Source organism: Lipophrys pholis (genome assembly GCF_963383615.2).
Source record: "Lipophrys pholis genome assembly, chromosome: 14".
Taxonomy (NCBI): Eukaryota; Metazoa; Chordata; class Actinopteri; order Blenniiformes; family Blenniidae; genus Lipophrys; species Lipophrys pholis.
The window spans coordinates 22,834,040-22,861,903 of NC_137633.1; the positions used below are offsets into that span (position 1 = coordinate 22,834,040).

The 27,864-nt window shown below is 42.9% G+C and overlaps 2 protein-coding genes across 3 annotated transcripts in view; one reads left to right on the forward strand and one right to left on the reverse strand.

The window, feature by feature from the left end:
* The first annotated feature begins 5,406 nt into the window (after positions 1–5,406).
* On the forward strand, positions 5,407–20,081 carry itpka (inositol-trisphosphate 3-kinase A). 2 transcript variants are annotated; one of them, XM_080480387.1, is made up of 7 exons: positions 5,407–6,258; positions 11,301–11,400; positions 11,492–11,705; positions 15,003–15,207; positions 16,551–16,652; positions 16,904–16,975; positions 17,800–19,366. In XM_080480387.1, exons 1-7 carry the CDS (start codon positions 5,875–5,877, stop codon positions 18,055–18,057), a joined length of 1,335 nt encoding a protein of 444 aa, XP_080336513.1. In that variant the 5' UTR covers positions 5,407–5,874; the 3' UTR covers positions 18,058–19,366. The 2 variants fall into 2 exon arrangements, with proteins under 2 accessions (XP_080336513.1, XP_080336514.1); XM_080480388.1 differs by having other exon boundaries at positions 5,464–6,258; positions 11,304–11,400; positions 17,800–20,081.
* Positions 20,082–23,696: 3,615 nt separating this feature from the next.
* The window catches only part of ltk (leukocyte receptor tyrosine kinase), a gene marked incomplete at its 3' end in the record, with an annotated part of 66,238 nt that continues 62,070 nt past the window's right edge, over positions 23,697–27,864 (reverse strand). Inside the window, exons 27-29 of the mRNA XM_080480834.1 lie at positions 26,121–26,255; positions 24,932–25,022; positions 23,697–24,698 (exon numbers count right to left, since the gene is read on the reverse strand). Coding sequence (XP_080336960.1) covers positions 23,697–24,698; positions 24,932–25,022; positions 26,121–26,255 — 1,228 coding nt within the window. The remainder of the gene's footprint in view (positions 24,699–24,931; positions 25,023–26,120; positions 26,256–27,864) is intronic.

A 27,864-nucleotide genomic window follows, 5' to 3' on the forward strand; every position in this document is an offset into this window, starting at 1 on the left:
TGTGAAATATTCTAAGAATAAACAGTTTAGGGCAAAGTAATATCTTTTCTCCTGTGACACATGAGAAGAGCCAGCAGCTCCAAAGGAAATGAAATTAAGTACCTTTCATTCCACATTTAGCTCAAATATCAGGGAGACTGGGATTAAGTTTGTTCCATGAGGTTGGTGTTATGTTTGTTCTCATTAACCACTTACACTGAACTAATTTTAAATGTGTATTCATAGATCATGTTTGAGTTTTATAGCAAGTCCTCTGTTATTCCTCTACTGTGATTTCATTGTTTAAATCTTCACAACAGATCTTTTCCTCTCTGATGAGGCTTGCAAGTCGTCCTCAACTATCCTATAAAAGCGAGACATTAAACTTTTCGTCTGGAGGAATTTAACGACTATTCCCTCCACAGAGGGGAGAAATAAAGATCCATAGGTTTTTGATATGAAGCTTCTCAGCTGTAGAAACTTAAAGAAATGTTTTTCCAAAACGTCATATTTGTGTCTCAAATTCTCAAAGGACAAGAAAACGTTAAGAATAAATCTGCAATTTTACATATATTTTTATATACATATATAGATCTGCCCAGGATTTCAAACCCAGTGCACTATTATCTCATTTAGTCTTGTACATATTAGTCTTTAAATACGCGTTCATACGTTTTGTTTATTGTTATTGCTTCTTTACAAAGAGAGCACAGTCTGCCGACGTGTAAAACATACCTGTCCAGTAAAGCTGATTGTGATTCTCATCTCCATCTCGCCAGGTATAAAGAAGTTGTTGCCCCAGACAGGAGAGAACTGGGATGGGTTTGGAGTTTCACTTCTGTGTTTATTATGTTTATGTGCTTCATACCACACCTTGTAATGAATTCCTCTCTGTATATCCCTTAACTTCTTTAACTGAGTACAAATATCAGTTAAGTGGTAAATGGTGATGTATTTAATGGCTGAAACTTTACCCAGGACAATGGCGTGTCTGATGAGAACCAGTTGGAGGCAGTAGAGTTTTGCTGCCCAATAGTACCACTGCAGATTGGGAAGCCTCAGACCCCCCCCCACCCCCCCATATGGGAGAAATAAAGACAAACAAAGTCTCGCCCGTCTGTTATTCCAGATAAACGTGCAATAGATATTTTTATTGTTGCAAATAAATAAGAAGGGGGACTAAGGGGTTGTGATTTAAATATATAAAAGAATTTTAGAAGCACATTAATCAAGCCAACTGAGCTTTTATACAAGATTTTGACCCGCAACGGAGCAAGCAACGTCCAAGACACGTCTGTCCGTCCAAACTCTAATCTGGACGTCTATTTGCCAGAACTAGTTGATAAATGACACATAAAGGTTGTGGACATCTAAGACACCCAGAATCAGTTGAAAGAGACAAGTCAGAATCTGTTAAGTCCAACTGCCTGTAGGATTTTTGATTTGTCTTCAAAATAATGAGGGAAATAGATCGTGACAGGCAGGAGGAGACAGCATGTGGAGTTTAATGCAGACCGCACAATGTCACAAGGTAATGAACTTAGTCTCCATGGAGAAACTCGTCACTTTGAGAAGCTTTCATCTGGTCAATTGTCTCATTGGCACAGCGGTTAGTGCTCTTACCTCACAGAGAGAAAGGTTGTGGGTTTAAATCCAGCAGGAGGTGTTTGTGGAGTTTGCACGTGTGTCCATGGGTTTCCTGGTTTCCTCCCACATTCCCAAAACATGATTATAATCGGTAAAGCTAAATTGCCCCTATGTGTGAGTCAGTGTGTGTCTCGTGATAGACTGACGGCCTGTCCTCCTTATGGTTTTAAATGTATTTTCATTGACGTCCAGACAAGACAAAAATACAACGTATAAAAAAACTTTCATTCTGGCCGTCTTCTGGATGTATACATGACTTTCTTTGGACATGTTTTGGACCACTTTTGGCTCAGTGAGCTAAGTGGAAAACTAATTGCCAGATCCAAATCGGGACAAGGCTTCACAGAGACATAAATGCTCAACATGATTGAAAACTTTTTCCGCGTATATAGACAGTAGAGTTGTATCTGGTTGTTCTGATTTTCCATGAATGATATTCAGTGCCTGGTGAACACGAGCTCGGTGACCCTCTATAAACCCACTTTGGTCGGGATCAGAAAGAGAAGGGAGACATTTCTCCAACCTACAAGCTCACTCCTTTGCTAATATCCCAGCATCTGAGTTCACTAATGAAAGTGGTGGACAGGATTCACATTCTGTGGATGGCTCATCAGGTTTAAGAAGTAGAATTATGAGAGCACTGCGGAAGGAGGGAGGAAGTTCATTTGCCTGGAAGCTTTCCTCCACCGTGTCTAATGACGGTTGCAGTAACTTTAATTTAAATCTTTTTTATTGATCTATTCACAGACCATCTGGGCCCCGGGCTTTTCCGTCTTTAAGTTTGTCCATTGCAGCAGACACTTCAGTTATGGTAATCGGGGCGTCCGGCTCAGCTTTAGCTTCTTCGCTCAGTGAGGGAGTCACAATGTGGTGGGAAATAGATTTAAAATCAGATACGGATTTTGGAAATTTTACTGTTATCTCTTGTGATTTTATGGGAATTTCCATTGAAAGTAATGGTGGGTAAAACCACAGCAGTACAAGTGATGCTGTTGAAGCAGAATATGAAAGTGTAACTAGAGCATGATGGGATATGAGGATAAGTATCCAGTGGTTAACCTATTATGACGAGTGGAATGACATAAAGATTCTCTCTTTGGAGGATTTTTAAAAGTCCAAGTGTCTTTAAGATTCAATTCTAATATGAATTGATGTATAATTCCTGCTTTTTCGAGTGTGAGACAACTGAGCCTGAAGAACGATGAAGTTTCTGCTCTCGTGAGTTAAAATCCCTCCTTTTATTGTGTCTCCATGCATTGAAGATATTCAAATAAGCAAGTTGTTATAACATTTTGCATCATAAATGTTTGATCCTTAGAGGTTTACTAGAATCAAGACTTACTTTAGTAATGAACCTTGTAAAATGACGAACCGGTGAGTCTGAAACAGTTTTTTTGTTTACGAAGAAGTACTGATTTACAGTATGTATTGTACTACAGCAAGACTAATGTGATGAGAAGGGGGACGCTACTTGGCCTGGCCACCTCGTTCTCAGGCTTGGGTCTTTACTTGAGGAGATGCGTTTCTTGCAAAATTATAATTGTTGGGTGGTATTGTTTAAGTTTGGACATCACATGCTTTAATTTAACAAGGTTTCTAAGGCCGCTAACATTCCAAGAGATCACTTACACATTCAAATTCCTTCTCATTTGCCATCTGACAAAATCTGTATGTTGGCCTGTATGATCCACCGGATCAAGCACTTCACAACTAATAGAAAAATCACATTAAATGAAACAAAAAATAGAATTTTTTTTTGTTTTAAAGGTAAAGTTAACAACAAACTCCAAAGGAAAATAACAACATTTTCCCTTTGTGAAGCAACAACTCTTAGCAGAAGTTAAGGAGAAGCAAGACCAGAAACTGCAGCGTATCAACTGTTGTAGACTCGTGAGTTTTCTTTGTGCTATAAAGCATCAACAATCATGAGGATAAAACAATGGATATAGAGGATTACATAATGCTACTCACAATATGGCTTTGGCCTGATGAAAGTCTTTCTCCTGCTCTTCTTCTGGGAATGACGGCCGCTGTAGAGCGACGACAACACATCGTCAGCACACACAGTCACACACAGACACACACAGTCACAAACACAGTCACACACAGACACACACAGTCACACACAGACACACACAGTCACAAACACAGTCACACACAGACACACACAGTCACACACAGACACACACAGTCACAAACACAGTCACACACACAGTCACACACACAGTCACACACAGACACACACAGTCACACACAGACACACACAGTCACAAACACAGTCACACACACAGTCACACACAGACACACACAGTCACACACAGACACCTACAGACACACACAGACACACACAGACACACACAGTCACAAACACAGTCACACACAGTCACACACAGACACACACAGTCACACACAGACACCTACAGACACACACAGACACACACAGTCACACACAAACACACACAGACACACACAGTCACACACATAGTCACACACAGACACACACAGTTACACACAGACACACACACACAGTCACACACAGTCACACACACAGACACACACAGTCACACACAGTCACACACACAGTCACACACAGACACACACAGACACCTACAGACACACACAGTCACAAACAGTCACACACAGTCACACAGTCACACACAGACACACACAGTCACACACAGTCACACACACAGTCACACACAGACACACACAGACACCTACAGACACACACAGTCACAAACAGTCACACACAGACACACACAGTCACACACAGACACACACAGACACACACAGTCACACACAGTCACACAGAGACAAGCCGGTTTTCAAACGAGTTTTTCTAACTGGTGCAATGACCCAGAGCCTGAATTAAAGCTCTGGTAAACAAACTGAATGTGATGATGTTCATGTAGGTAAAAACTGCCAAAAGCTTATTCAGAGCACAAACTGGACATGCAACTCGAATTGCAGCTGTTGATAGGAGGAGCAGCAGGGTTGAGCCGAGCCAAATTCAATTTGGGACAAAAACCTTATTCTGAAAGGCCAATTGCAGACTTCCTCTTAGATTGATATAAAATATATTAATTATATATTATTTACATTAAAAACTGAAATAATAATAACGGGTCTCCTCTAGAGGGCGCCAGAGGGTTAACGAGTCGGTAACAAATCACAGGTTTTCATGACAAGATAAAACTTTGTCATTATATGGGCAATATAATGAGATTACAGGCGCTGCTCCCTTGTGGATCAACATAGTGCGCAAACGTACACATAAAGTAGACAGTACACTTAATATAAAATCACTTACAATATGAATATATGAATAGCGAGTTTAAAAGTGTTAAAAATGTAAAGAATTTACGCTTTTTTGGGGATTTGAGATTTTTAGATTTTCATGACTGAATTTGTGAAAACGTGAAGTGCTGAAATAAGCTTTTGTGCAAACCTCATATGTAACAACATGTTGCAGGCTGTGGACTCATTCTCCCACACTTTCAGGACCACTCAGCCAACAAAAGATAAACTCAACTGTAAATTATAATAAGTGTATTGTATTTTTCCATTTAGTGTTCTCACTCAAACACACGTGTGGTGTGAGTGATAAGCAATGATGGAGGCTGATCAATAACATCTCAGGTGAAGACTCAAGGGATGTGGTTCTGGAGGTTACGTTCCGGGTAAAGGTTACTCATGTGGTAGTTAGTTAATGCATAATAATAAGAATAAGAATAAGAAGAAGAAGAAGAAGAAGAAGAAGAAGAAGAAGAAGAAGAAGAAGAAGAAGAAGAAGAAGAAGAAGAAGAAGAAGAAGAAGAAGAAGAAGAAGAAGAAGAAGTCAATAATCGCTGTGCGCTTGCCGACGGCAGCGGTGCGTCTTGTTTGTGGGTGTATTCTGGCTCGACTTCAACTTGTCAATCAGGAAGAGAGAAGGAGAGAGAGAAAGAGAGAGAGAGAGAGAGAGACTTCGCGGAAGATAATAAGCACGGTGAGTCTAGGCGCGCGTGCAGAGCGCCTTTAGAGGCTCGGGCCACGCCGCCGCCACAGAGGGGTTCCCAGAGCGCACGGGCTCACGCAGCCGTTTAAGGCGGCTCGGACCAGGAGCAGGCAGGAGGACCCGCGGAGGAGCGGCGGAGGACCGGGAGTCTCCTCGAGCTTCACCTACAACTTTCTCAAAGTGAAATGTCCGGATTTGACGGCTGAAGCCGTTTTGCCGTCGTGCGCCCGCGAGACGCGCACTCCGCTCCAATGCCCAAAGAGAGCAGGAGGAAGACCTCCAAGGACCTCGGGCTCTCTGTGACCGGACTCACCGAGCGACGCGTCGGCGTGAAGCCTCCGCAGCCCGGCGATGAGCTCGCGTTGACGGCCGCTGAACGCGCGCAGCCGCCGTTGAGGGAGGCGCCGCGGGTCCCGCAGGTCACCATCACCCCGGAGGGAGGCGGCTCCTCCCGGGAGATGCAGCAGGAGGACTGGGACGATGCCGTGGACGGAACCCTACGCAGGAAACTGTCCAGCTCGTCCATCTCGTCCACCGGCTCCTCGGTGGCGGAGTCCGAGGACGATCTGCTCAGTGACACCGAGACGAAGAGCAAAGGCATCGTCACTCTGGAGCATCTGCTGGACGCTGGAGATGTGAGTACAGCAGGGCTTAGAACGACAAAGACACACATCACTCTCATCAACAAGTCATTCTGGAGGAGCCGACATGGCATCGGTGGTATTTTGACAAGTGTGTCATTTTACACCAAATCATAAATTGCTTACTCGGGAAGCTCACATCTAATATTAATATTCCAACCTTTTGATTAGTACAGGTGTGAGTTTATTTTGATTTACATTTGTTTGCTAAACTGTTTATGTTTATTGTCTATTGATGTTTACTCAGCGTGTATGTTTATTATGAGTACATTCAATCCTGCTTTTACCAGAACAATACAAAGTAGTTAATGTACTTTTAGGGTACTTTTTTCGCCGTTCATTGCTGCAGCCAGTTAAATACAGTTGTTTGTCCACTTTTCCCCTCCTTTGACTTTAGGGTCAAACTTTTCTCACCGGATAAATGAGCTGAGTTTTGTTTCAGCGGGACAGAAAATAAGCCTGTTTCTTCTGCACACAGTGAAGTAGAGGACTTGCTGTGTGTCTCTGTAAACCTGCTGTCTCACAGTTAAAGCGCTGATGTTTAGAAAACATGTAAACAGCAGTCAGCACACTAACAGAACCAATTACACAGTCAGAGACACACCAGCCACTGTTTGTTTAGTTGATTTCCGACTGTCACAAATATGTCTCTTCAGTAGTCACTTTACATCTCCAGTCACTCCTGACTTCTAAGTTTTTGCTTTGGGAATGTGATTAACGGGCTGCAGGAAGGAATTACATGTGTCTTATAGAATAAAGCCTCAGACTGGCAGATTAATCTGGTGGAAATGTGATTGTTTCCTCTGAAATGATGTTATCTGTCTTTATGGTTGATGAGCTGTCAACATCTTTCACTTCACCTTGAGCTCCGCAGACAGAAACTGAATAACCTTTGTCTTCTCTATGAATCATTTTCTGAATGTGTACCGACGGTTTTCATCTTTACTTCGGGTTTGCTCGCTGACACTTAAGCAGATTGGTCATTTCAATCATTTGAAGTACGTTTTATTCTGAAGGTACGACATCATGAACCTGAATGAGCCTCTTTGGAAGAGAGATTGTGTAGTTAATTTGCCAAACGAGTTCACTAAGGGATTTCCACTGAGCTTCTTCCTGAGTTCACACTGACCGATAAAACTGCGTGTGTTTGCGTGTTAAACGTGAGCTCGTCAGTCAGCGAATCCCATGTTGACCTTTCCAGCCGCCGTCCCTCCTTCAGCACACAGCCGGCGCTGCAGTTCAATACCCGCTGAGGGTGGAAATCTGTTTACCTTTGGCTGATACAGCTTTACTCGGCCTCACAGAACCAGGCGAGTGCTCAGCAGGGCTCGCTGATGTTTTGCGTGTGGACTCGGTGAAAACCTCTCTCAGTCATTGTGTGATTTACAGGGAAGTTGAGCGCGCTCACAGTGACTCACCTCTGTTAAACAGCATCGTCTGCTTTTTGTCCCCGGCTGTCGTTTGACCAGCGTGTGTGTATTTTATTGGCCGACCACGTGGCTTTGCCTCGCCGTACAAGGCCTGTCCCTGTCTCTTTCTGTCAAACACACTGAATACGTATTGCCTGCCGAGCTGGTGTGTTTATGCGAGAATGAGAGCGTTGCTGAATCTCACATTGCCAAACGAGGCTCGCCATGTCGGCTCCAAGCCGACAAAACCCCCCTTTTGACTGGAGTTCATATGGAAATACTAATGTCGTGTCTCCTGTGGAAATAGCCACATGATGCTTACCCCGCCGCCCACACAGACCGCCGCACACAAAAACAAGCTCAGGCTAAAGCAGCCTTGTGTAATAATGCTGCTTTGTGGTCACTTTCCAATTTTAGCTTCATCCTTTGACATTTAACAAAGCCTGCACTTCAGGAAGTCAGAAACTCTGATGTATCAGCACAGAGCGCGTCCAGGCCGGTGGAGTGATGCAGGCCTCGTGTGACACGCCGATGCCCTCAGGCTCTAATGGACGGATCAAACACAGAGAAACAAGGACGGAAGCAAACAGCAGCAGGAGTTCTTGACGTTCACATCTGGATACATCTTCATGTAGAAAGCAGGAGTTACAACCAGAGTCTGATGAATCGTCGCAGCTGCTTCGGCCCACATTCAGCCCCTCTGCTGGATTCAGTAGAAGTTTACTGTTTCCTGTTCACTGAATGATGACGACAGCTGACGTTTTAATTTATTAAAGAAAGTCAATCAACTATCAGCATGTCAGCGTGTCAAACTTTGAGCTTCTATGTGTTGGGACAGTCTGTAACTTCTGTTGGTGTGTGTGTGTGTGTGTGTGTGTGTGTGTGTGTGTGTGTGTGTGTGTGTGTGTGTGTGTGTGTGTGTGTGTGTGTGTGTGTGTGGGTGTGTGTGTGTGTGTGTGTGTGTGTGTGTGTGTGTGTGTGTGTGTGTGTGTGTGTGTGTGTGTGTGTGTGTGTGTGTTCCTTTGCCTGTTGGTCCAAGTTTTTATGTTGTGGAACCAGGTATCCAGTAAAACACCCCGGACATGGCGACAGACCATAATACCTCTGATAGTCATGACATTAGTTCAAAACAAATACTTCATTTATGAAAAGACACATTCAAAAACATCATTGTTTTGTGTGAGTTCAAAGATACCACTGTGACTTTGACTCTTGATGGGAGCTCTGCGTCCCTTTACTTGGATTATAAAATACTAATATCGGATGTATTTTGGTGTAAACATTCCCCTCTAATCTTATCATGGTTATAAGTCCTAACATATGGCTAAATCACATAAAGTTTGACTTCTTTTGTTCTCTCCTGGATTCATGTCCAACTTTTAAAAGTGAATTATTTCCATTAAATAAGCATATCGTTAACAATTAAACTTGTTGTTCTTCCAACTAGCCTGGACATTTGATCCTTATGAAGAGCCTAAGTCAAGATCAGAATCACCTTAAAGACTAGAGATGGGACACGATTTGTTATTCGACTTAAATGAAGGAGAACTGGGGAAACACGGGATGATATAAGACTTCTGTCATCTCAGACATTCAGGCATTACAGCAGCCAAACATCTCACAAAGATTAAAACAGTATGTTAGAAAATGAATAAATAAATCAATACTATGACTATGACTATGACTATGACTACATATTAAAATTTACAATAGTTGCAAACATGAGAACAAGTTTGTTAAAAGAGTTTGCATAAACACATATTATAGTAAAGTTGATGTACTTCCAAAGATAGAAGCTCGACATAAAACAGTCATAATGATATTTAGAGCTCACAGAGGTTAGAAATACTTTATTATTATTAACTATTAACTACTCTAGATTTCAGCTGTAACTGACTCCTGCTCATATAAAGGTGTGGATGGTGTTGTCTTTAATATACGTGAGCACAAAGTGGTAGAGGGCAGAGCTGATAGTTCTAATCCCAACCCGTATTATTACAAATGTTATCCATACAAACTTCTCTGCTTTCTGTCATCAAGGCCGTTTGTTTTCCAGAGTTCAAGCAAACTGGATGAACAATGTGTGTTTTTAACGTCGGCTCTTGAGTTCTGCTCTCAGTGAACTGTGAAAAAAGACACATTCATGCACACACACACGCGCACACACACACACACACACACACACACACACACACACACACACACACACACACACACACACACACACACACACACACACACACTCACGCTCACGCCGCCCTGTTTCATTTCCTGTTTTATTCAGAATACACAGAATAAAAATGTCCGCTCCACAGCCGAACAGCGAGCTCTGAAAACAAGCACCAGCAAGTTTATTGTCGTTAGATAAAAAAGTTTGAAGCATTTAAAAGAATTATTCATGGCCTCTGTTCAAAAAAAAATGAGAAACTTCTTTTTTGTCTTCAAATATTTTGCGATACTGTCGTTTTGATTTTCAAAACTTTTCAAAATTTCAACTAATGAAGCTTGAAACACAAAAGTGTGGTGAAGTGGTTTAGCACTCCCGCCTCACATTGAGCCCAATGCCTGGTTCGAGTCCGTCTGTGTGCAGCTGGCATGTTCCCACTTTGCATTGTGGGTTTTTTCTATGGCTACTTTGTGGGCAATCGGTGATTCTAAAGTGCTTGTGAACGTGAGTGTGTGTGTGAATGTGTGTGAGTGTGTGTGAATGTGAGGTCGACTGCCCACCTGTCCACTTCACGTTACCTGTGATCAGGTCAGATCCAGCGAACCTGCGGCCAAAAATCAGTGCAGGAGAATTATAATGACAATCTGATGCTGGAGATTTACTCAGTTTTCTGATAATAACACAGTAAGTGTGAAAACACTACGGCGTCTTACGCAAGCTGTGTGTGGTGTGTGTGTGTGTGTGTGTGTGTGTGTGTGTGTGTGTGTGTGTGTGTGTGTGTGTGTGTGTGTGTGTGTGTGTGTGTGTGTGTGTGTGTGTGTGTGTGTGTGTGTGTGTGTGTGTGTGATTGGAGAACACAAACAACAGTTAAAAACAAACCGTGGTGCCAAGACGACACAGTCTGTGGTTCAGACGAATCTCTGTATTTGTTCTTGATTTCAAGCCGACTCTGATTTATTGTGAACACACGATAAAACTGCAAACCAGCGACACTGAGCGTGAGTGATTACCCCAAAGCCAAGAGCTGCGGCAAGACCTTTCAGCGCTCCTCAAAATCCTGACAATTTGAAGAACCGTAATGCTTCAGTCTGTTCGTTATTCAAATTTCACTCTAATGTAAAGTCATAGTAACGACAGTGAAATGAAACGTCTGAATGTGTGAAAGTCGCAGCGCCGTCGTCACACAGCAGTAGAAGTGCTGAGCAGAGATGTTGAGAAGAGACATGAGTTTCCACAGATGTTGAGGCGACCTACATCCGAGGTTTGACAGAGTGGCAAACCAGACGCCCGGCATCACCTTCACGGGGGCAGAACTGCTTATGTCGTCAGATTTCTGCAGAGATGGTACGGAGGCTGGCTCACTGCACTTCCTCCTGTTACCAAGCGCCCGCCGGCACACAAAGATGTTCACATTCAGAATGTTTCTGCTCATTTATCTTTGTTTTGATTGTGTTTTCTAGCAGATCAAGCCGTGGTGGAAGCTGAAGACCGTCGTCCACTGGCCCTTTCGCGCCACCCAGAGGAAGAGGTTAAACTGGGTTCAGCTGGCTGGACACAAAGGTGCCATGGTTCTCGTCACAATCAGTCCAGACTAATCGCACACACGGAGATCACCTGACACCTGAACTGCGCCCCCTTGCCCTCCTCTCAGGGAACTTCAAGGCAGCGGACGAAGGCACCATCCTGAAGAAGTTCTCCGAGTTCGAGATGCAGTGTTTTGTGAAGCTGAAGGGAGACGTGCTGCTTTCCTTCGTGCCTGAATATCACGGCGTGGTGGAGAAAGACGGAGAGTCCTTCCTGCACATGACCGACCTGCTGGCGACCTTCGACCTTCCTAATGTTATGGACTGCAAGATGGGAGTGAGGTGAGGGACGACGTTTTCCATTCATTCACTACTTTAGTGAAGTTATTTCTATTGCAGTTTGTTTTGTAAATGGCGAAAATGGCATAACAATGTAACAATAGATAGATAGATAGATAGATAGATAGATAGATAGATAGATAGATAGATAGATAGATAGATAGATAGATAGATAGATAGATAGATAGATAGATAGATAGATAGATAGATAGATAGATAGATAGATAGATAGATAGATAGATGGATGGATAGATAGATTGGGTAGATATAGAGATAGATAGATAGAACGATAAATAGATAGATAGATAGAACGATAGATAGATAGATAGATAGATAGATAGATAGATAGATAGATAGATAGATAGATAGATAGATAGATAGATAGACAGACAGACAGACAGACAGACAGACAGACAGACAGACAGACAGATAGACAGATAGATAGATAGATAGATAGATAGATAGATAGATAGATAGATAGATAGATAGATAGATAGATAGATAGAAAGGTATAATAATCAATTACACAAAAAGTTGGATTTGAAAAGTAAATATTTGGTAATAATTTAGCTTTTTTTTTACTTTCTTTCATTCTTTGAGCTCCTAAAAGACGGCAGATTTAATTGTCTCAGGTTTACACCTTTATTGGATGTTCAGTTCTGCGAGGACGTGAAGCCGGCCTGGTAATGATCACTTCTTAAAAAGATAAGGGAAAAAATAAAAATAATTATCTGTTCTCAAAAGGAAGTTTACAAAATAATATGAGGGCTAAATCAACTGCTTTACTTAAGGGGGTCATATCATGCAAAATTCACTTTCTAATGGTTTTCCAACAGTAATAATCGTCCCCATACATGAGAATGACGCCCCAGAAGGGAAGACAGTCTGTCCTCTCTCTCCCTGGCTTGTTTTTAAAAAGTGTTTTGCTCCAACCAGCGAATCAGAAATCAAATCCTATACAGTGTCATCAGGGGTTTAGCCAATCAAGGTAGTCCCTCCCTTTGACTCCTCCCACAATTAGGCAGCTCTGCTCTGGCACATGGCACCACCAGAGGAAGTACTTCCTCCTCTTCACAAGATGGACATGTGTGGGCAGAGCCAGTCCAGCTCACAGAGACACAGCAGATTCTGAATGAAGCTCCTACGATCCAATATTCAAATGGAGGAAAAGTTTAAAAAAAAGAAAAGCTTGATTTGGACCAGTAAACTTTGAATACAACATTTTTGGACCAACGAGATCCACGTGAATTTATTGAAAAGCTGAATAATATGACCCCTTCAAGTGAAAGTAGGAAATCACAGTTTCTGAAAATTGATTTACAAAACAAGTTTCTTAACTGAATTGTTACAAAATGCCTCTTTTCTTGCACAAACACACGTGAAAACACACAATAGAGCTTTTGTTTGAAAATTGAATCAATCAGCATGGATTCAGCAGTTTAACCAGTAAGAACAACACACATACTGAAACTGAATAACTTGACTTTATTAAAAACTCTTTTTATATGTTTGAAACAGAAACAGGGTGTTTGGAACTTGCACCCTCAGTCACTGTAACTGCTCTGACGCTGCCTCTCATACTTGTACAGTGTACTAAGTACAGTTGTGTACTAACTATAATTGATGTGTTTTGATGAAGATGATCATGTTTGAATGTCAGGATGTGATCAGTGGAGAACTTAAAACAAAGTAACGCGACGAATACCCATATTTGTGTGCAAATTAAAAGTCATTTAAACATTTTCTTATTTCATCGACACAGGAAACGTCTACTTAAACACAGTCACAAAGCATTTGTTGAAAAATATCAAAAAAATTTCAGCGTATATTTCAATACATCCTGGAAGGTGTTCGGCAGTGATCTGATATCGTCATAAAACACTTTCCATCACGGGACTCGCCGAAGGAAAACTTGAGTTTCTGTAAACAAATCACTTGATGAGAAGATCCCTTAAGACAGACAAAATCAATGACTTCATGGGAAAATAATGAAATATGCATAAGATAAATAACTAATTATTGGAAGATAGAAATGTGAAAACTAATGATTATGTGAATGCAAAAAGTCACAATGAATAAATAAAGAAATAAACAAAGAAAGAAAGAAATATGGAAATGAGGTTTTACAAAAATATAAAACACTGATAAACAGAACCCAAATAAATCATTTAAAAAATATTGATTAGAGCATTAATTCACCTTTTATGACTTTTACAATATGTAAAGATCCTCACTCACTCAGTGGATTGGTGTGTGTTTGTGTGTGTGTGTGTGTGTGTGTGTGTGTGTGTGTGTGTGTGTGTGTGTGTGTGTGTGTGTGTGTGTGTGTGTGTGTGTGTGTGTGTGTGTGTGTGTGTGTGTGTGTGTGTGTGTGTGTGTGTGTGTGGTGACAGAAGCTGCTGCCTGAAGCACTCTTCTTCTACAGGGGAACACCTGTTGTAACTGCAGGCTGTGTGCTCGCTTCCTGTGGCAGCGGGGGCGTGTGTTGTGTGTGTGTGTGTTGTGTGTGTGTGTGTGTGTGTGGAGGGGGGGCATGAATTGCAAACACAGACATATGCAATTTGCAATGTGTAAATACAATCATCTGTCATATGTCTGTGTTTGCATGTGTGTGTGTGGAAGGGGGGCATGTTCACAAGTACACACACACACACACACACACACACACACACACACACACACACACACACACACACACACACACACACACACACACACACACACAGGGTGTCCCTGGAGGCTCCCCTATGTCAAAAACATTCTCAACCACAAAGCTGCTAAACCACTAAGTTGCACACACACACACACACACACACACACACACACACACACACACACACACACACACACACACACACACACACACACACACACACACACACACACACACACACACACACACACACACACACACACACACACTTTCAGATAGTTGCGCGCTGCACGGTGGAGTCTCCTCTCAGCTTCCCTCTTCGGCAGAGAGGAAGTGCAGCTCGACAAACTGAAACTGAAATCCTCGTCCGTCTGCACAAACACTGTGCTCGGAACGCCAGTACAGGGAGAGAGTCTGAGCTGCATGTATGAGGCTTGATGTTCTCATGAACTCTGCACACTGTGTGACACTCCTAAAGCCTGCAGGAAAAAGAAAGCAGTACACCAACTCTGTAAATGAGAGCGTTGATCCAGGACAAGCCTTGAAAGTATACAACCCTTCCTGTGTACTTTTCCTCTTGATAAATAATGCTGCGAAAACAAGACAAACCCTGAACGCATACACATCTTCTCCCCCTGCCGCCACAGGACCTACCTGGAGGAGGAGCTGGTGCGAGCGAGGGAGCGGCCCAAGCCCAGAGAGGACCTGTATCGCAAAATGGTGGAGGTGGACGGCGAGGGGCCGACCGCCGAGGAGCACGCCCAGCGGGGCGTCACCAAGCCTCGCTACATGCAGTGGAGGGAGACCATGAGCTCCACCAACAGCCTGGGCTTCAGGATCGAGGGCACCAAGGTAGAACATGTGGAAGCCATGGTTCCAGCTCCGGGTCGCTCCAGGGGCGGCGGGAGAGACGTCCTGAAGGGTTATCAGTTAAACCTGGACACCCTGGAGCTGGGGGGGGTCAACCATAAAACCCAATCCAATCCAAGCTCCAATCCTCCAAACCGCCGAGCAAATAGGAAACTTTTACAAGAAAACGTTGATTATTGAAACAGATTTCTTAAGAATATCGACACTATGAGAGCCGAGCTGAGATATTGAGAAGCTGAAATGATAGCGAGCTCCCTGGTTGCTGGAAGTACCAGGTGATGACTCCTTTAAAATTTAGATTTAAAGGTTAATATGGCACACACACACACACACACACACACACACACACACACACACACACACACACACACACACACACACACACACACACACACACACACACACACACACACACACACACACACACACACACACACACACACACACACACTCCAATGTTTTAAAGAAAAGGTGTGAAAAGCTTCTGTCATCGTTATTCTTCAGCTGCCCCTCCATGACTTTTATTCCCAGATTTTTCAGGTCCTACAGTCATTTCTGAATCTCCTCTGCTGCTTTTATTCTTGTTCACAGTTTTGACTTTGTGACAGATCAAGTTTTTCTTTACCAAATTCCGACCGAGTTGCTTTGTCTGATTTTATTTACTACTTGTGAGAACAAACCCAAACTCAAACCCTCTTTTCAATACTGTCATTAACACATGATGTTATTTTTATCTGATCACCTGCACAGACAGGCCTAAAGTACATTCATTTATCAGGTGTTATTCAGATTTTGAGTAAAAAAACCTGCAGACTGTGAAGCTCAAATTCACTTTTATTGTTCATTTTGTGTTTTCATGTTTTCATCTTGCTGTCATGTGCTGAGACATTTCCTGTTTTTGTAAAAAAAAAAAAAAAAAAGTGACTTCTTTATGTTTATTTATGTCAACATTTCATTTAACTTTGGACTCTTGGTTGTTCTTTGTGCAGTTGGTAAGCTGGTCGACACAATCCTCCAACAAAACACACAAATGCGTTTGGTCTTTATTGTCTTTTTATTACACAGTGAGGAGAGAAACTTCCCTCTTCTGAAATCTATTTCCGATTCATTCATTTCATTATTCATGTAACTTTACTGCTCCGGTTCACGGTCTCTTCTTTTGCATGGTTTCAGATGCTCCAATCTTCCCGACTCGAATGGATCCTTGTCACGTGCAGAACTTGCTCTTAAATTCAAGCAGGTTTATTGGAGCGTCTGAAACAAGCAGGGTTAGTGAGATAATGCTGAGTCGTCATGTTCTCATTCAGCTCCTTCCTTCTCGGCAGAAATCTGACGGCACGTGTCGAACCGACTTCAAGAAGACCCGATCGAAGCAGGATGTGGTCCAGGTGTTTACGGACTTCGTCGGAGGGAGCGGGAGCATCACGGTATGTCAGTCTGAGTCAGAGAACGCAGATTTATGCCTTTCTGAAATGGAAAGGTTGTGGACTCTGTTCTTACACGGGATTAGAGATCATCCCCGCGCCGAGACATGCGTGTGCTTTATTTAAGGAGCGAGCCGCCGAGTCACTGCCTGTGTGACGTTCGCTCTCCACATCCTGCCGAGAAGCAGCAGCCTCAACCAGGGATCAAGATCAAATTTACAATTCACTTTCACTGTTTGTTTTTTGAAACGCAGGCGTCTTATTTGAGCGGACTGACGGAGATCCAGAAAGCTCTGAAGACGTCCGAGTTCTTCAAGAGCCACGAGGTACCGGCTGATCCACAGTAAACGTTCATGTGTTCATCCACCCACTGCACTCCGTCAGGGCGCTCCATCAGGGCGCACCGTCAGGGCGCTCGCTCCGGGCGCGGCGCAATAGGACCAGCAGAGCCTTTTTGGTCACTTTGTCCAACCGAATCAAATTCAACTGGAAAAGACACGTTTCACCTTTAAAATGAGGCAGATACAACTTGTAAAGTTTCATATATAGTTTTGATATCGGAGCAGAAACTGTGTCGCATGTTGCATTTAATTCACTCACACTTTAGGATGGCAAACATGACGTGACGTTTCCACCCGATTTTAGATGATTCAACCTTCTTTTTCAGCATTTTTAGACAGTTTAACCGTTTTAACCAATTTGGCTCTTTTCTTAAGCAGTACCGCACAATCTTTTACTTTTTTTATTTTAGAATAATATTATATATTTTATTATTTCTGTCTATTTCAACAGTTTTCTCCCCTATTTCTTGTGTTTTTTGCCATTTTTCTCCATTTTAGCTGTGCCTCTTTAAAAAGCGAAGCATCACACACACACAAACACATACACACACACACACACACACACACACACACACACACACACACACACTGCTCAGGGAAAACATGCAGTTGTTGGTATTAATATCTACAATGTGACAAAGAAGAAGAAATCCAACAGTCACCCAACAACTCTTACTCAGTGTGATATTCAGGTGGTTGAAGTGTTTTTTTTTTTCTTACAGTGTGTAAGAACATGTGATGTGTGTGTTTAGGAATAAAGAAAGAAAGCAGACTTTACTGATCCGCTTGGTGAAATCACTTCTCCGCAGGTGATCGGCAGCTCCCTCCTCTTCATCCACGACCACACGGGCAAAGCGCAGGTGTGGATGATCGACTTTGGGAAGACGACAGCGCTGCCGGAGGGCCAGACGCTGAAGCACGACGTCCCCTGGCAGGAGGGGAACCGGGAGGACGGCTACCTGTGGGGGCTGGAGAACCTGATCCACACGCTGCAGGCCGTCAGCAGCCAAGGGACCAGCGGGGAAACGGGAGGGAACGACCAAACTACACAAACACACTGTCAGTGACGGCTGGAGCCGAAGTCTCTGCTGGGGAAGCAGAGAAAGAGCGGCACCGTGCCCATAGTGACAGCGCAGGTTCCTCCCAGGCACCGTTCACCACTTTAATCACGACGCCGACAGAAAACACACGACGGATCCTCGCGGACAGAGACTCTGTCGCAAGTTTCTGAACAATTGAGCAATCGCACCGACACTAATTCAACTTCCTCAGAAAGTGGACAGAAGTGAAAGTGAAGGGATTTCAGTTCCAGAGTCAGGATGTTACACGAGATCATGAAAATCCAATTAAATCAAAAAGACAACGAGCGAAGCACAAGTCCTAACTCAGGTCTGACTTCCTGCCGCGTCCAGGGACTCTGCTCAGTCTCAGCTTCACACAAAGGAAGCTGAGACTGTGAAAACACAGATTTTTACTCCTGAATGTAATGTAAAGACGAAGTAGAATTATAGCGTGGGTTCTAATACAAACCAGGAATGTGGCTGTCCAGCAGTGTGGACACTTCTGGCAGGTTTAATCCTGCAGCCACACAGGGAGTCCAGCATTTAGCCAAAGAGGAGTGAAGTTTGTTTGGTATGCATGAATTTAGAGATAATCAGAGAAGAGTTCCTATCGAGGCATGAGAGCCAGCAGCTCTTCTTTACTTCAATTTTAAGGATTTACATGTTGTTGTTTTTTTCAGTCTGCTGGTGAAGGAGCTTTAATCACTATGAAGAAGTTTGTGATTTAACAAAAAACAACCAATGTGGGTGAGTGGGGCTCGCAGACTTCACATGCATAATGCCGGTTAAACTATTAATTATTCACTAAACATTCATTGCTAGTGAATTAGAGACCGTTTGAAACATGAAAGTAAGGTTTGGTGCACAAGCAAGTGTCACAGTTACAATACCTGTGGACATTTGTTGACCATATAAAAAGAATGAGCAGGTGTTTCAAACTTGAGGGGATCGGTTTTAACGGATCCTGCACATTAATGACACTCTATGTTCTGGCAAACTGTCTTTTATTTCTACATCATCTATTTGCCTCTGACAGACGTCAGTCCTGTAATCAAACTTGTACTTATCATATTGTGTTGGGTTCTGATGCTGCACTCTTTCTTCTGCTTTTGGAGCTCAAACATGAATAAATGATGGTGTCAATGAAGAAGAAAACAGAGCGTTTGGTTTGTTGTTGTCTCCAATCAGAGGAAGCCACAGTCTCCAGTCATTTGAGTGTTGACGATAATATCTGTAACATTACTGAACTTTCAGTTTGAGATTAAAACTGAGCTGCTGTTTCCACTGTTGGCTGCAGCTTTTTGTCTTAAATGTCACGTTTGCTGAAGTGGACGCTTCATTGATCCTGAAGTGACTCAGAAACACCAGAGAAACAACTTTCTATTGTGGTTGTATTTCTTTTTTCTTTTTTTTTTATCTTCAAAACAAATGACAAGTTCAGGGGATTTCAAAAAGTTTGACACTTCTGCTTCTCATAATATTCACAAAACCAGTTTGATGAGCTGATTTGATGCTTTATTGATGTTGAATACTGCGAACCTAACAGTGCAAGTTGTGTTTATTTATTTTTTAAATATATATGGAATGTTTTATCTTTTTTTCCCTTTTAAGATATTTTTAAAATATAAGACAAACAAGTTAGATTTTTTTTTAACTTTGATCAAAACTTTTTCCTGAATTGAAAAAGTCTTGAAATATTAATTTATAGCGAAGTTAAACTTCCCAATTTCAGGGCATTTAAATGAGTTGAAGCCGAGCTGGGGGAAGCTGCTGACCCCGTCAGTTCATTGGAGAGAGCTTCTATGTTCTATTAATTTTAAAATATATAATCTGTTTCTCATTTCATACTGTATAACGGTTATGTTATGTGCAGATGTCGTTCCCTAATACTCAAAAGTATATTTTATTTGTGTGGAGGGGAAATATATAATTGTAAATTGTCAAATTTACAAATTGTCAAGTCGACAAATTGTATTATATTTTAGGTATCTGGACAAACTGCTTTATCCAAATAAAAAAGTAGCAACAGCGGCTGGTCTGAGAGTCTGAGAGCGGTGTTTAAAGGGTTAATGTTAGTCCGTATCCACAGGACAGAAACAAGAAGCTTTTCTATAACTCAGTCCACATGAATTATGTCTCTGTTTGTATTAATTACAACAGCTCAGATAATATATAACAGCAAGACAACAACGTGCATGTAACGTAAACATTTGTGAAGCAGTGACACTTTTCAGAAACCTCTTACTGTCATCAAGGGGTTTTCAGTAACGACACAGTAATAACACAAACGAGGTGAATACATGTGGGTTTATTTGGGGGACTGTTGGGTTAAATGAAAATGTGAAAATATTGCATAGAGTGTCTTTGAGGAAACTTCAGCCACAAATCAAATACAGAACTTTAAAGTACGGCAGGAGAAACACGCAAAGCGAATAACAAGTAAAGTCATTTTGTCCTACTGCTGTGAAAATACTCCAAAGTAACCTGTATTTCCCATTTGGCACACGTCTTTTAAAAAAAAAAAAAACCTATATGAGCTAATATTTCTCAACGCATGAAACACACAGAAAGCCTGATGAACGTCTATATAAATCTAACTGTTCATTCAACATGTTAAAAAGAGAATATTTAGTCCAAATAAAGTCACATCAGCTACCACTACTAAACTCATTAAAGTATTACCTGAAAACTGAAAAAAATGCAGTTTTTTTTTTAAAATTTGCATAATGAATTCAAACTAATTCTACTGAAAATGCTGCACTGAGGATTATAAAAAAAACACAAATGTTGGCCAATAATACAGGAATCTTCAACAACAAAAAACAATTTACTTGTATAATGAAGAACATGTGTGTAAATGTGTCAACAGCGTAAGTTTTGTTAGTTACTTTAAAAAAAATTATTGAAAAAAAATAAAGAAGGAAGAATCAAGCAAAAAGAGTTTCATTAACTCTGTTTTAGTTCAAGGGAGACAACAAAATCGACATTTTGCTGGCCAGTCATCTCAGACGTGAACTAAAAAGCGCCCCCTGCTGAGTAAACATAGGTACTACCACCAGAGCGGCAGTTTATAATGGCAGTGATTAACTACAAGAAGACATTCAACAATATCATGACTCAACACACATGTAAAAAAAATAATAACAACAAAACCACTACAAATGCAATGGGTTAGTCCAGTGTAAGTAGTGGAAGTAAGTATAAAAATAGTGAATATATTTATGTATTTGTTCTACCTGCTCAGTCATCAGCATACATTGAGACAAGAATACGACCGGCTGCAGGCCGGGGACCATTCGGACAGGAGGGATTGAATCAAAATAAATGTGAAAATGAATCAAAATCTACAAAGTTTGGCTCAATGTTACTGACATGTGCCTTCATGTAGGACAATGGTTTTCACAGTGTGGGAGAGTCAGACCGTCACACAGCTTCTGGCCTCCAGCGTCACCATTCTCATGTTCATATTGTTTCTGTTGGTGAACGTTGGACTTCTTAATGTTTTTCACTAATTAAAATGGATGTCAATAAAAATCAGAAGCCCGCTTGTGTTAGATGCTTTTAACTTTATATGTAGATACACTATATTGACAAAAGTATTCACTCAGCTTTCCAAATCATTGAATTCAGGCGCTCTAATCACTTCCAGGGCCACAGGCACCTCGGCATGCAGACTACTTCTACAAACGTTATAGTTAAATGAAGCGTCGCTCTCAGGAGCTCAGTGAATTCCAGCGTGGTGCAGTGACGGGACGCGACCTGATCAATCAGTCCAGCCGTGAAATTTCATCACAATCAACTGTTTGTAGTGCAAGAACAACGTGGAAGTGATTGGGAACAACGGCAACTCAGCCATGAAGTGGTAGGACATGAAATATCACAGAGCCGGTCCGTGGATGCTGAGGCACATAGCGCGCAGAGGTCAAAGGTCAATTTTCCGCAGAGTCAACAGCTCCAGACCTCCAAACTTCATGTGATCTTCAGATCAGCTCAAGAACAGAGCGTAGAGCTTCGTGGAGGGTTTCCAGGCCGCAGCAGCTGCATCCAGGCCTCACATCACCAAGCAACGCAGAGCATTGGATGCAGTGGTGTGAAGCTCACCGACACTGGACTGTAGAACAGTGGAGACGAGTCCTCTGGAGGGACCGATCACACTGCTGTGTCCGGCAGTCTGACGGACAGTCTGGTTGGATGGTTGCCAGGAGGACAGCGCAAGTCTGACTGCATTATACCAGGCGCTGGGGTTTTGGTGTGGGCTTGTTTTGAGGGAGGTGGGCTCGGCCTCTGAAAGCTGCAGCATGCCAACACATTTTAGACATTTCAGGCTCCCAACTTGTTGGGAACCATTTAGAGATGACCCCTTCTTACACTAAGCAGGTCCATAAAGACTTGGATGATGCAGTTTGACTCCTGCAGAGTCCCGACCTCAACCTGACAGAAAACCTTCAGGATGAATTAAAGCGGAGACAGAGCCAGGCCTTCTCCTCCCACATCAGAGTGTGTCCTCACTAATGGTCCAGAATTCCCATAAAGACTCCTAAACCTTTTGGAATGCCTTCCCCGAAGGGTAGAAGCTGTTATAGCTGCAAAGAATCAACCAACGTGATAATAAATCCTGTACGTTTAGAACGGGATGTAACTCAAACTCATATGTGTGACGGCGTTTTGGTTTTATCTTCATTTCTTCTCAAATGTGAAAGGGGAGAAATGGTGAAAGGTTTCTCCCTGACCCCTCAGGAGACGCCTGCCCACAGTTTTAAAACCACTGAACGAAAACATTCAGTTTTAGGTTCATAGAAAGGCTGTAACAACAAAACGTGTGATTCAACTCTTTGTTTACATTAGCGCTCGTACATCCCCGTCCAATAACACCAACCACCTTCAAGATAAAAAGAGAGCAAAAATACACATGCTTACAGGAGTTTGACAGTTTTTCACATTGTTTTTGGTAAACAAATCTAAAGTATAATAAAGTAACATCTAGAAGTTTAGGGTTGTAAAGTATGTGTATAACAGTTACCCTGCAAAGACCTGTTACATTCTCTTCCAGTGCAACAACCGTGGTCGTACTTTGCACCGAACACCACGAGTCCCTCCATCTAAATCCCAAAGCTGTCACGACGTAAAAACAACCAAAAGATGAGAAGAGCAGTTAAAACAGAGTCTGTCTACAGCAGTTAGTGTCACCGACAGCCGTGTAGCAGAAGGTCAGGGTCCAGGCCTGGCTCTCTGTATCAGAGTGCAAAGGAGTGTGTGTGTGTGTGTGTGTGTGTGTGTGTGTGTGTGTGTGTGTGTGTGTGTGTGTGTGTGTGTGTGTGTGTGTGTGTGTGTGTGTGTGTGTGTGTGTGTGTGTGTGTGTGTGTGTGTGTTTCCAGCATACCAGGATCTGCAGTTACGAGATCTGGTGGTTCTTGGACCAGGACAGTGTCCTCCTGGTCGTTCTTCTTGTTGAGGATGAAGGACTCAGGACGAAGACAGTCAGAAAGCTTTCTGTTTGTCCAGCTGATTCCTCTCTGACTATCTCTTGAAAGACAACTCAACTTGCTCATTTAATTCAATTTGATGAAGCCTGAGAGGAGGAATGTCTTTCTTAAGCTTGTGTCCAGTTGTCTTTCAGGACGAGACTGTCTTGGATGCCCGGTGTGTTAGATGGGGGTCACGCTGAGGTCTTCAGACAGAGAGAAACCCGAGTCGCGGTCACGTGTGGGCTTCTCCACTTTGGTGTGTCTCCTCACGTCCTCGTGTCCATAGCTCGCGTGACGCTTGAGCAGCAGTTTGGGGACGCAGGATGCGGCGTTATAGATGCCCAGTGCCAGGCCCAGGCTGGTTCCTGACGAGACGCTCAGGGTGGAGCTGGTCCCCGTGGTGGCTTCTGGGGCCTTGGCCATAACCAGAGGCAGACTCTCTGCCTCGTAGCTCTGCTCATCGTAGGCATAGTTGACGTTGCCACATGGGAAACTTTGGAGCTTTGCCAGGTCGATTCCAGCCTTTGTGCCGCCACCTGCTGGCGGTTTATGGGAGGACAAGGTGGGGGCAGCTGGAGCCTGGCAGGAAGGAGATGGAGTAGAGGAAGAGCTGTTGCTGGAGGGGCTGAGGTAGGTGCTGCTGGTGCCGTCACACCCGGCCTCTTGTTTCTCCGCCGTGGGGTTGCAGGTCTGTGGGTTGGACAGCGGCACGGACTGAGTGTGGGCCAGCGTTTTCTTCCCCTTGAAGTTTTCCAAGACCCATGAGCCGTACGTGGGGTTCCAGAGGTTCTTGGTCTTGTTCTTCAGCCTCTGGCTGCCTGAGGAGGAGCTGTTTCTGGAGCACGGCCGGTGATGATGGGGCTCGGCGTGGAGCAGGACGGGCGCAGGAACAGACTCGGCCCAGGACGGCTCCGAAGCCTCACGGCAAGACGTGACGTCAGGGTGGACGGGCTGGATCCTTTGCAGCCGGGCTTTGACGGGCTGTGGAGGAAGACACGTGGTACCCAGGCCCATGGAGGAGAGACCCAGCTGGGACGGTGAATCCTGGGAAGCGGGGCGTGACACCAGGAGGGGAGCGAGGCTGCTGGAGGATGGGCCAGTGGGACGGATCGTCGTACCTCCGTCGTCTTCAGTGTTCGGACCATATTCCACCGGTAATGGCGTGTTGATCACATCTGGGTCCTAATGAAAGAGCAAGGCAGGCAGATATTTCAGCTAAAATACATATAACTTTATGCGTTTTGTCTTTCAACACCAATACAATCGATTTTAAATGATTTTTATTTGCATTGAATTCCTTCACTTTTCACCTGGTTTTGACGTAAATAACCTCAAACTGACTGAAAAATGGACTGCTGTGGTTGGAGTGCAGAAAGGCTTTCTGGATCTGAATATTAGATCGGGATGAAATGTACCTGAGTGCAGTAGTTGATTCTCTCCAGGATCGTGGAGAAGTTTGGCCGATGCTCAGGACAGTGCTGCCAGCACTGGGTCATTATCCGATAGCTGCAGAGGAAAACATACACAACGTATAGTAAACACGGACATGTGCTACCCTTACAAAGACTAGGTAGATCAATGACAAATATCTATACATCCGTTATGGTTGTGCAGCACTGTGCAAAGGTTTTATCGCGGTGTGATGTTGTGCTATATGGTGTTTATGTTTCATTGATGTAATACCAGCAGCAAGTTGACTGTCGAAGGTATTTAGCAGCAGAAGAAAACAAAACCCAAACAAACAGCCAGTGTTTACTACAAACTACCTTCAGCCCGAAGGCACACACAGAGCTCAGATCTTAACGTAATGAATAGTGTGTGTGTTCACATGAAGAGACAGCGGGATCTGAATCTCACTACATCCACAGACGTTCTGTGCTTCGTTCTCCAACATGAAGAAGAACTGGAAAACAATCATGCTGCTTTAAACAAAAGACACCAAATGCGGATTTCTCTGGTGCTTAAATGATTGATTGATTGAAATGTTTATTTCGAATAAGGTACGAAAACAAATAAGAAAAAAAGGAAAGAAAATTAACAACAAAGTTTTCCTCTCAAATAAATAAATAAATGAATAACAGCAATAATAAAATAAAATAAATCAAGAAAAACATCCGTCAGATGAGTATTCGAAAAGGAGTGAGAAGAAGTAAAAACTTATTTACTCTCACCCCTTGTCACAAATAAATAATATAATTACTTCCTTCCATCTCTTACATACATACATAGATACACACACAGATACACACACAGATACACACACACACACACACACACACACACACACACACACACACACACACACACACACACACACACACACACACACACACACACACACACACACACACACACACACACACACACACACACACACACACACACACACACACACACACACACACACACACGTGTCCTGTGCAGCACATAGAATATATATACATACACGTCCATTCATACGTATCTACAGACAGACATAAACACCTATACCCACACACAAGCACACAGTAAATGTCTCAATAATTTACATTATGCGATGAAAATGAAACCCTTTTGCAGCTTCGTCCCACAGATCAGCCTACATTTTCAGCACTAGACACTCACACAGGCCCCGGGCAGCTTTTGGGAGGATCCATCCTTCCTCCGCTGGTGACAAACTCCAGGACCTCCTGGTTGGTTTTACAAGGATAAGGCATGTAACCCAGAGAGAGGATCTCCCAGAGCAGCACTCCAAACGACCTGCAGAGGGAGACACACATCAGTCGCAGCTCTTCTTCTGCTGGCACTGCTGGAGGATCAGCTGAGGAATCAATAGCTTTCACCCAACCCTCAGGTTATTGTGGCGTCTGTGCTTCACCGGGATCATTTTCACCTTTACCTCCCGACATTTCAACACAAATGTCTGTACTTTCTGCTCCTTATATTCCTTTAAACTGACTTGCTCCTTGTTTTCAACTCGATGAGGAGAATTCAGATTTACAAGGAAAAGGTCAAACTGGCTGATCATAACAATCCTATTGAATTAATTGAATGGAATGAAGCCAATACTCTAATAGATGGTACCCTCAACGAATGAATATGACGACTACACCAGAAGCTGTATCTATTTTTAAAATACCAACTCCCAAAAAAAGCCGAAAACAAAATTAATTCTAAGTAATGAAGCTCTATTTATCTTTTTTTTACATTATTGGCTGCAGTAGTTATGTTTTGAAAGGACTTTTTTTTAATGATACTTCAATCGTCACTTCTTATATTTTAGGATACGAATAACTTATAACATTATTGACAAAATTATGATAATGGATCAAACATCTTAAAACATTATCGTTACGTTATTACTTTACATGCTTTATCAAACAGAGAAATACCCCAAATATTCCAATATTGATTGTTACAAGGTGATAAATTAAAGAGTAATAAAGTTGAGTACATTTCATTCATTCATTTTCTTCCGCTTATCCGTTTCCGGGTCGCGGGGGTGACAGTATGAGCACTGTCATCCAGATCACAATGCACCGATTAAGAACCTTCCTGCAGGTGGTGAGCCCACGGGAAGGTGACCCCCGGCGTGGGACATGAACCCACTACCCCTGAGATTGTGAGTCTCATGCTCTACCAACTGAGCTAGCCGGGGGACTTGAGTACATTTCAGATTCTCAATATTCTTTTAAAGTTGAATCAGCACTTTGACTTGAATCTGTGTGTTGTTGTTAAACAGTTTGATGAAAATCATTTCTAAACGTGGTCAAACTGACCTGAAGGATAAAAATGTGAGTAAAATTTGAGGTTCACAGGAGGGCTAAGTTCTGTTGTCTATTACTGTAATGCAGGCCGAAGTCCTGCCCGAACATAAACAAATCTGTTGCTTTGTCCACTCGAAGAAAACGTGTTTGTTTTCTGAACATTTGGCTCGTTTGGCCACAGAAGTGGTCTGACAGCAGCTTCCCTCCGCGGCTCGGAGGCTGGTGTGTCTGGCAGAGGCGTCCACTTGACGAACTGCTGCTCAGATGTTGAGCTCTCCGTAGGGCCGCTGCTTCGAATGTGGAAAAACAAGCTGCGGTGCGAGACCTCGCTCACTGCACTGCGTGCTTACGCACGTTCAACCACTCAAGAGGATTGTTCGTCTTATTCAACGTTACTAAAGAAAAGGAAATATTTTCCAGCACGAGTCTGTTTTCAGTTTGTAAACCTGACATCTGGCTTTGATGGCCCACCATCCGAACGAAATGCTCAGATAACCGTGTGGTAACAGCATGAACGCATGAAACAAGAACAACAAATCAGGAGCTTCCTCTCAAGAAATAAATGGGATTTAATAAGACGCCTCAAACTGACACACAAAGAC

Excerpts from the sequence above, each read along its gene's own strand:
- itpka (XM_080480387.1), top strand. The coding sequence starts at position 5,875 with ATGCCCAAAGAGAGCAGGAGGAAGACCTCCAAGGACCTCGGGCTCTCT. Across the intron at positions 11,401-11,491 it reads TCAGCTGGCTGGACACAAAG|GGAACTTCAAGGCAGCGGAC; the intron begins GTGCCATGGTTC and ends CCCTCCTCTCAG. Across the intron at positions 16,976-17,799 it reads AGTTCTTCAAGAGCCACGAG|GTGATCGGCAGCTCCCTCCT; the intron begins GTACCGGCTGAT and ends ACTTCTCCGCAG.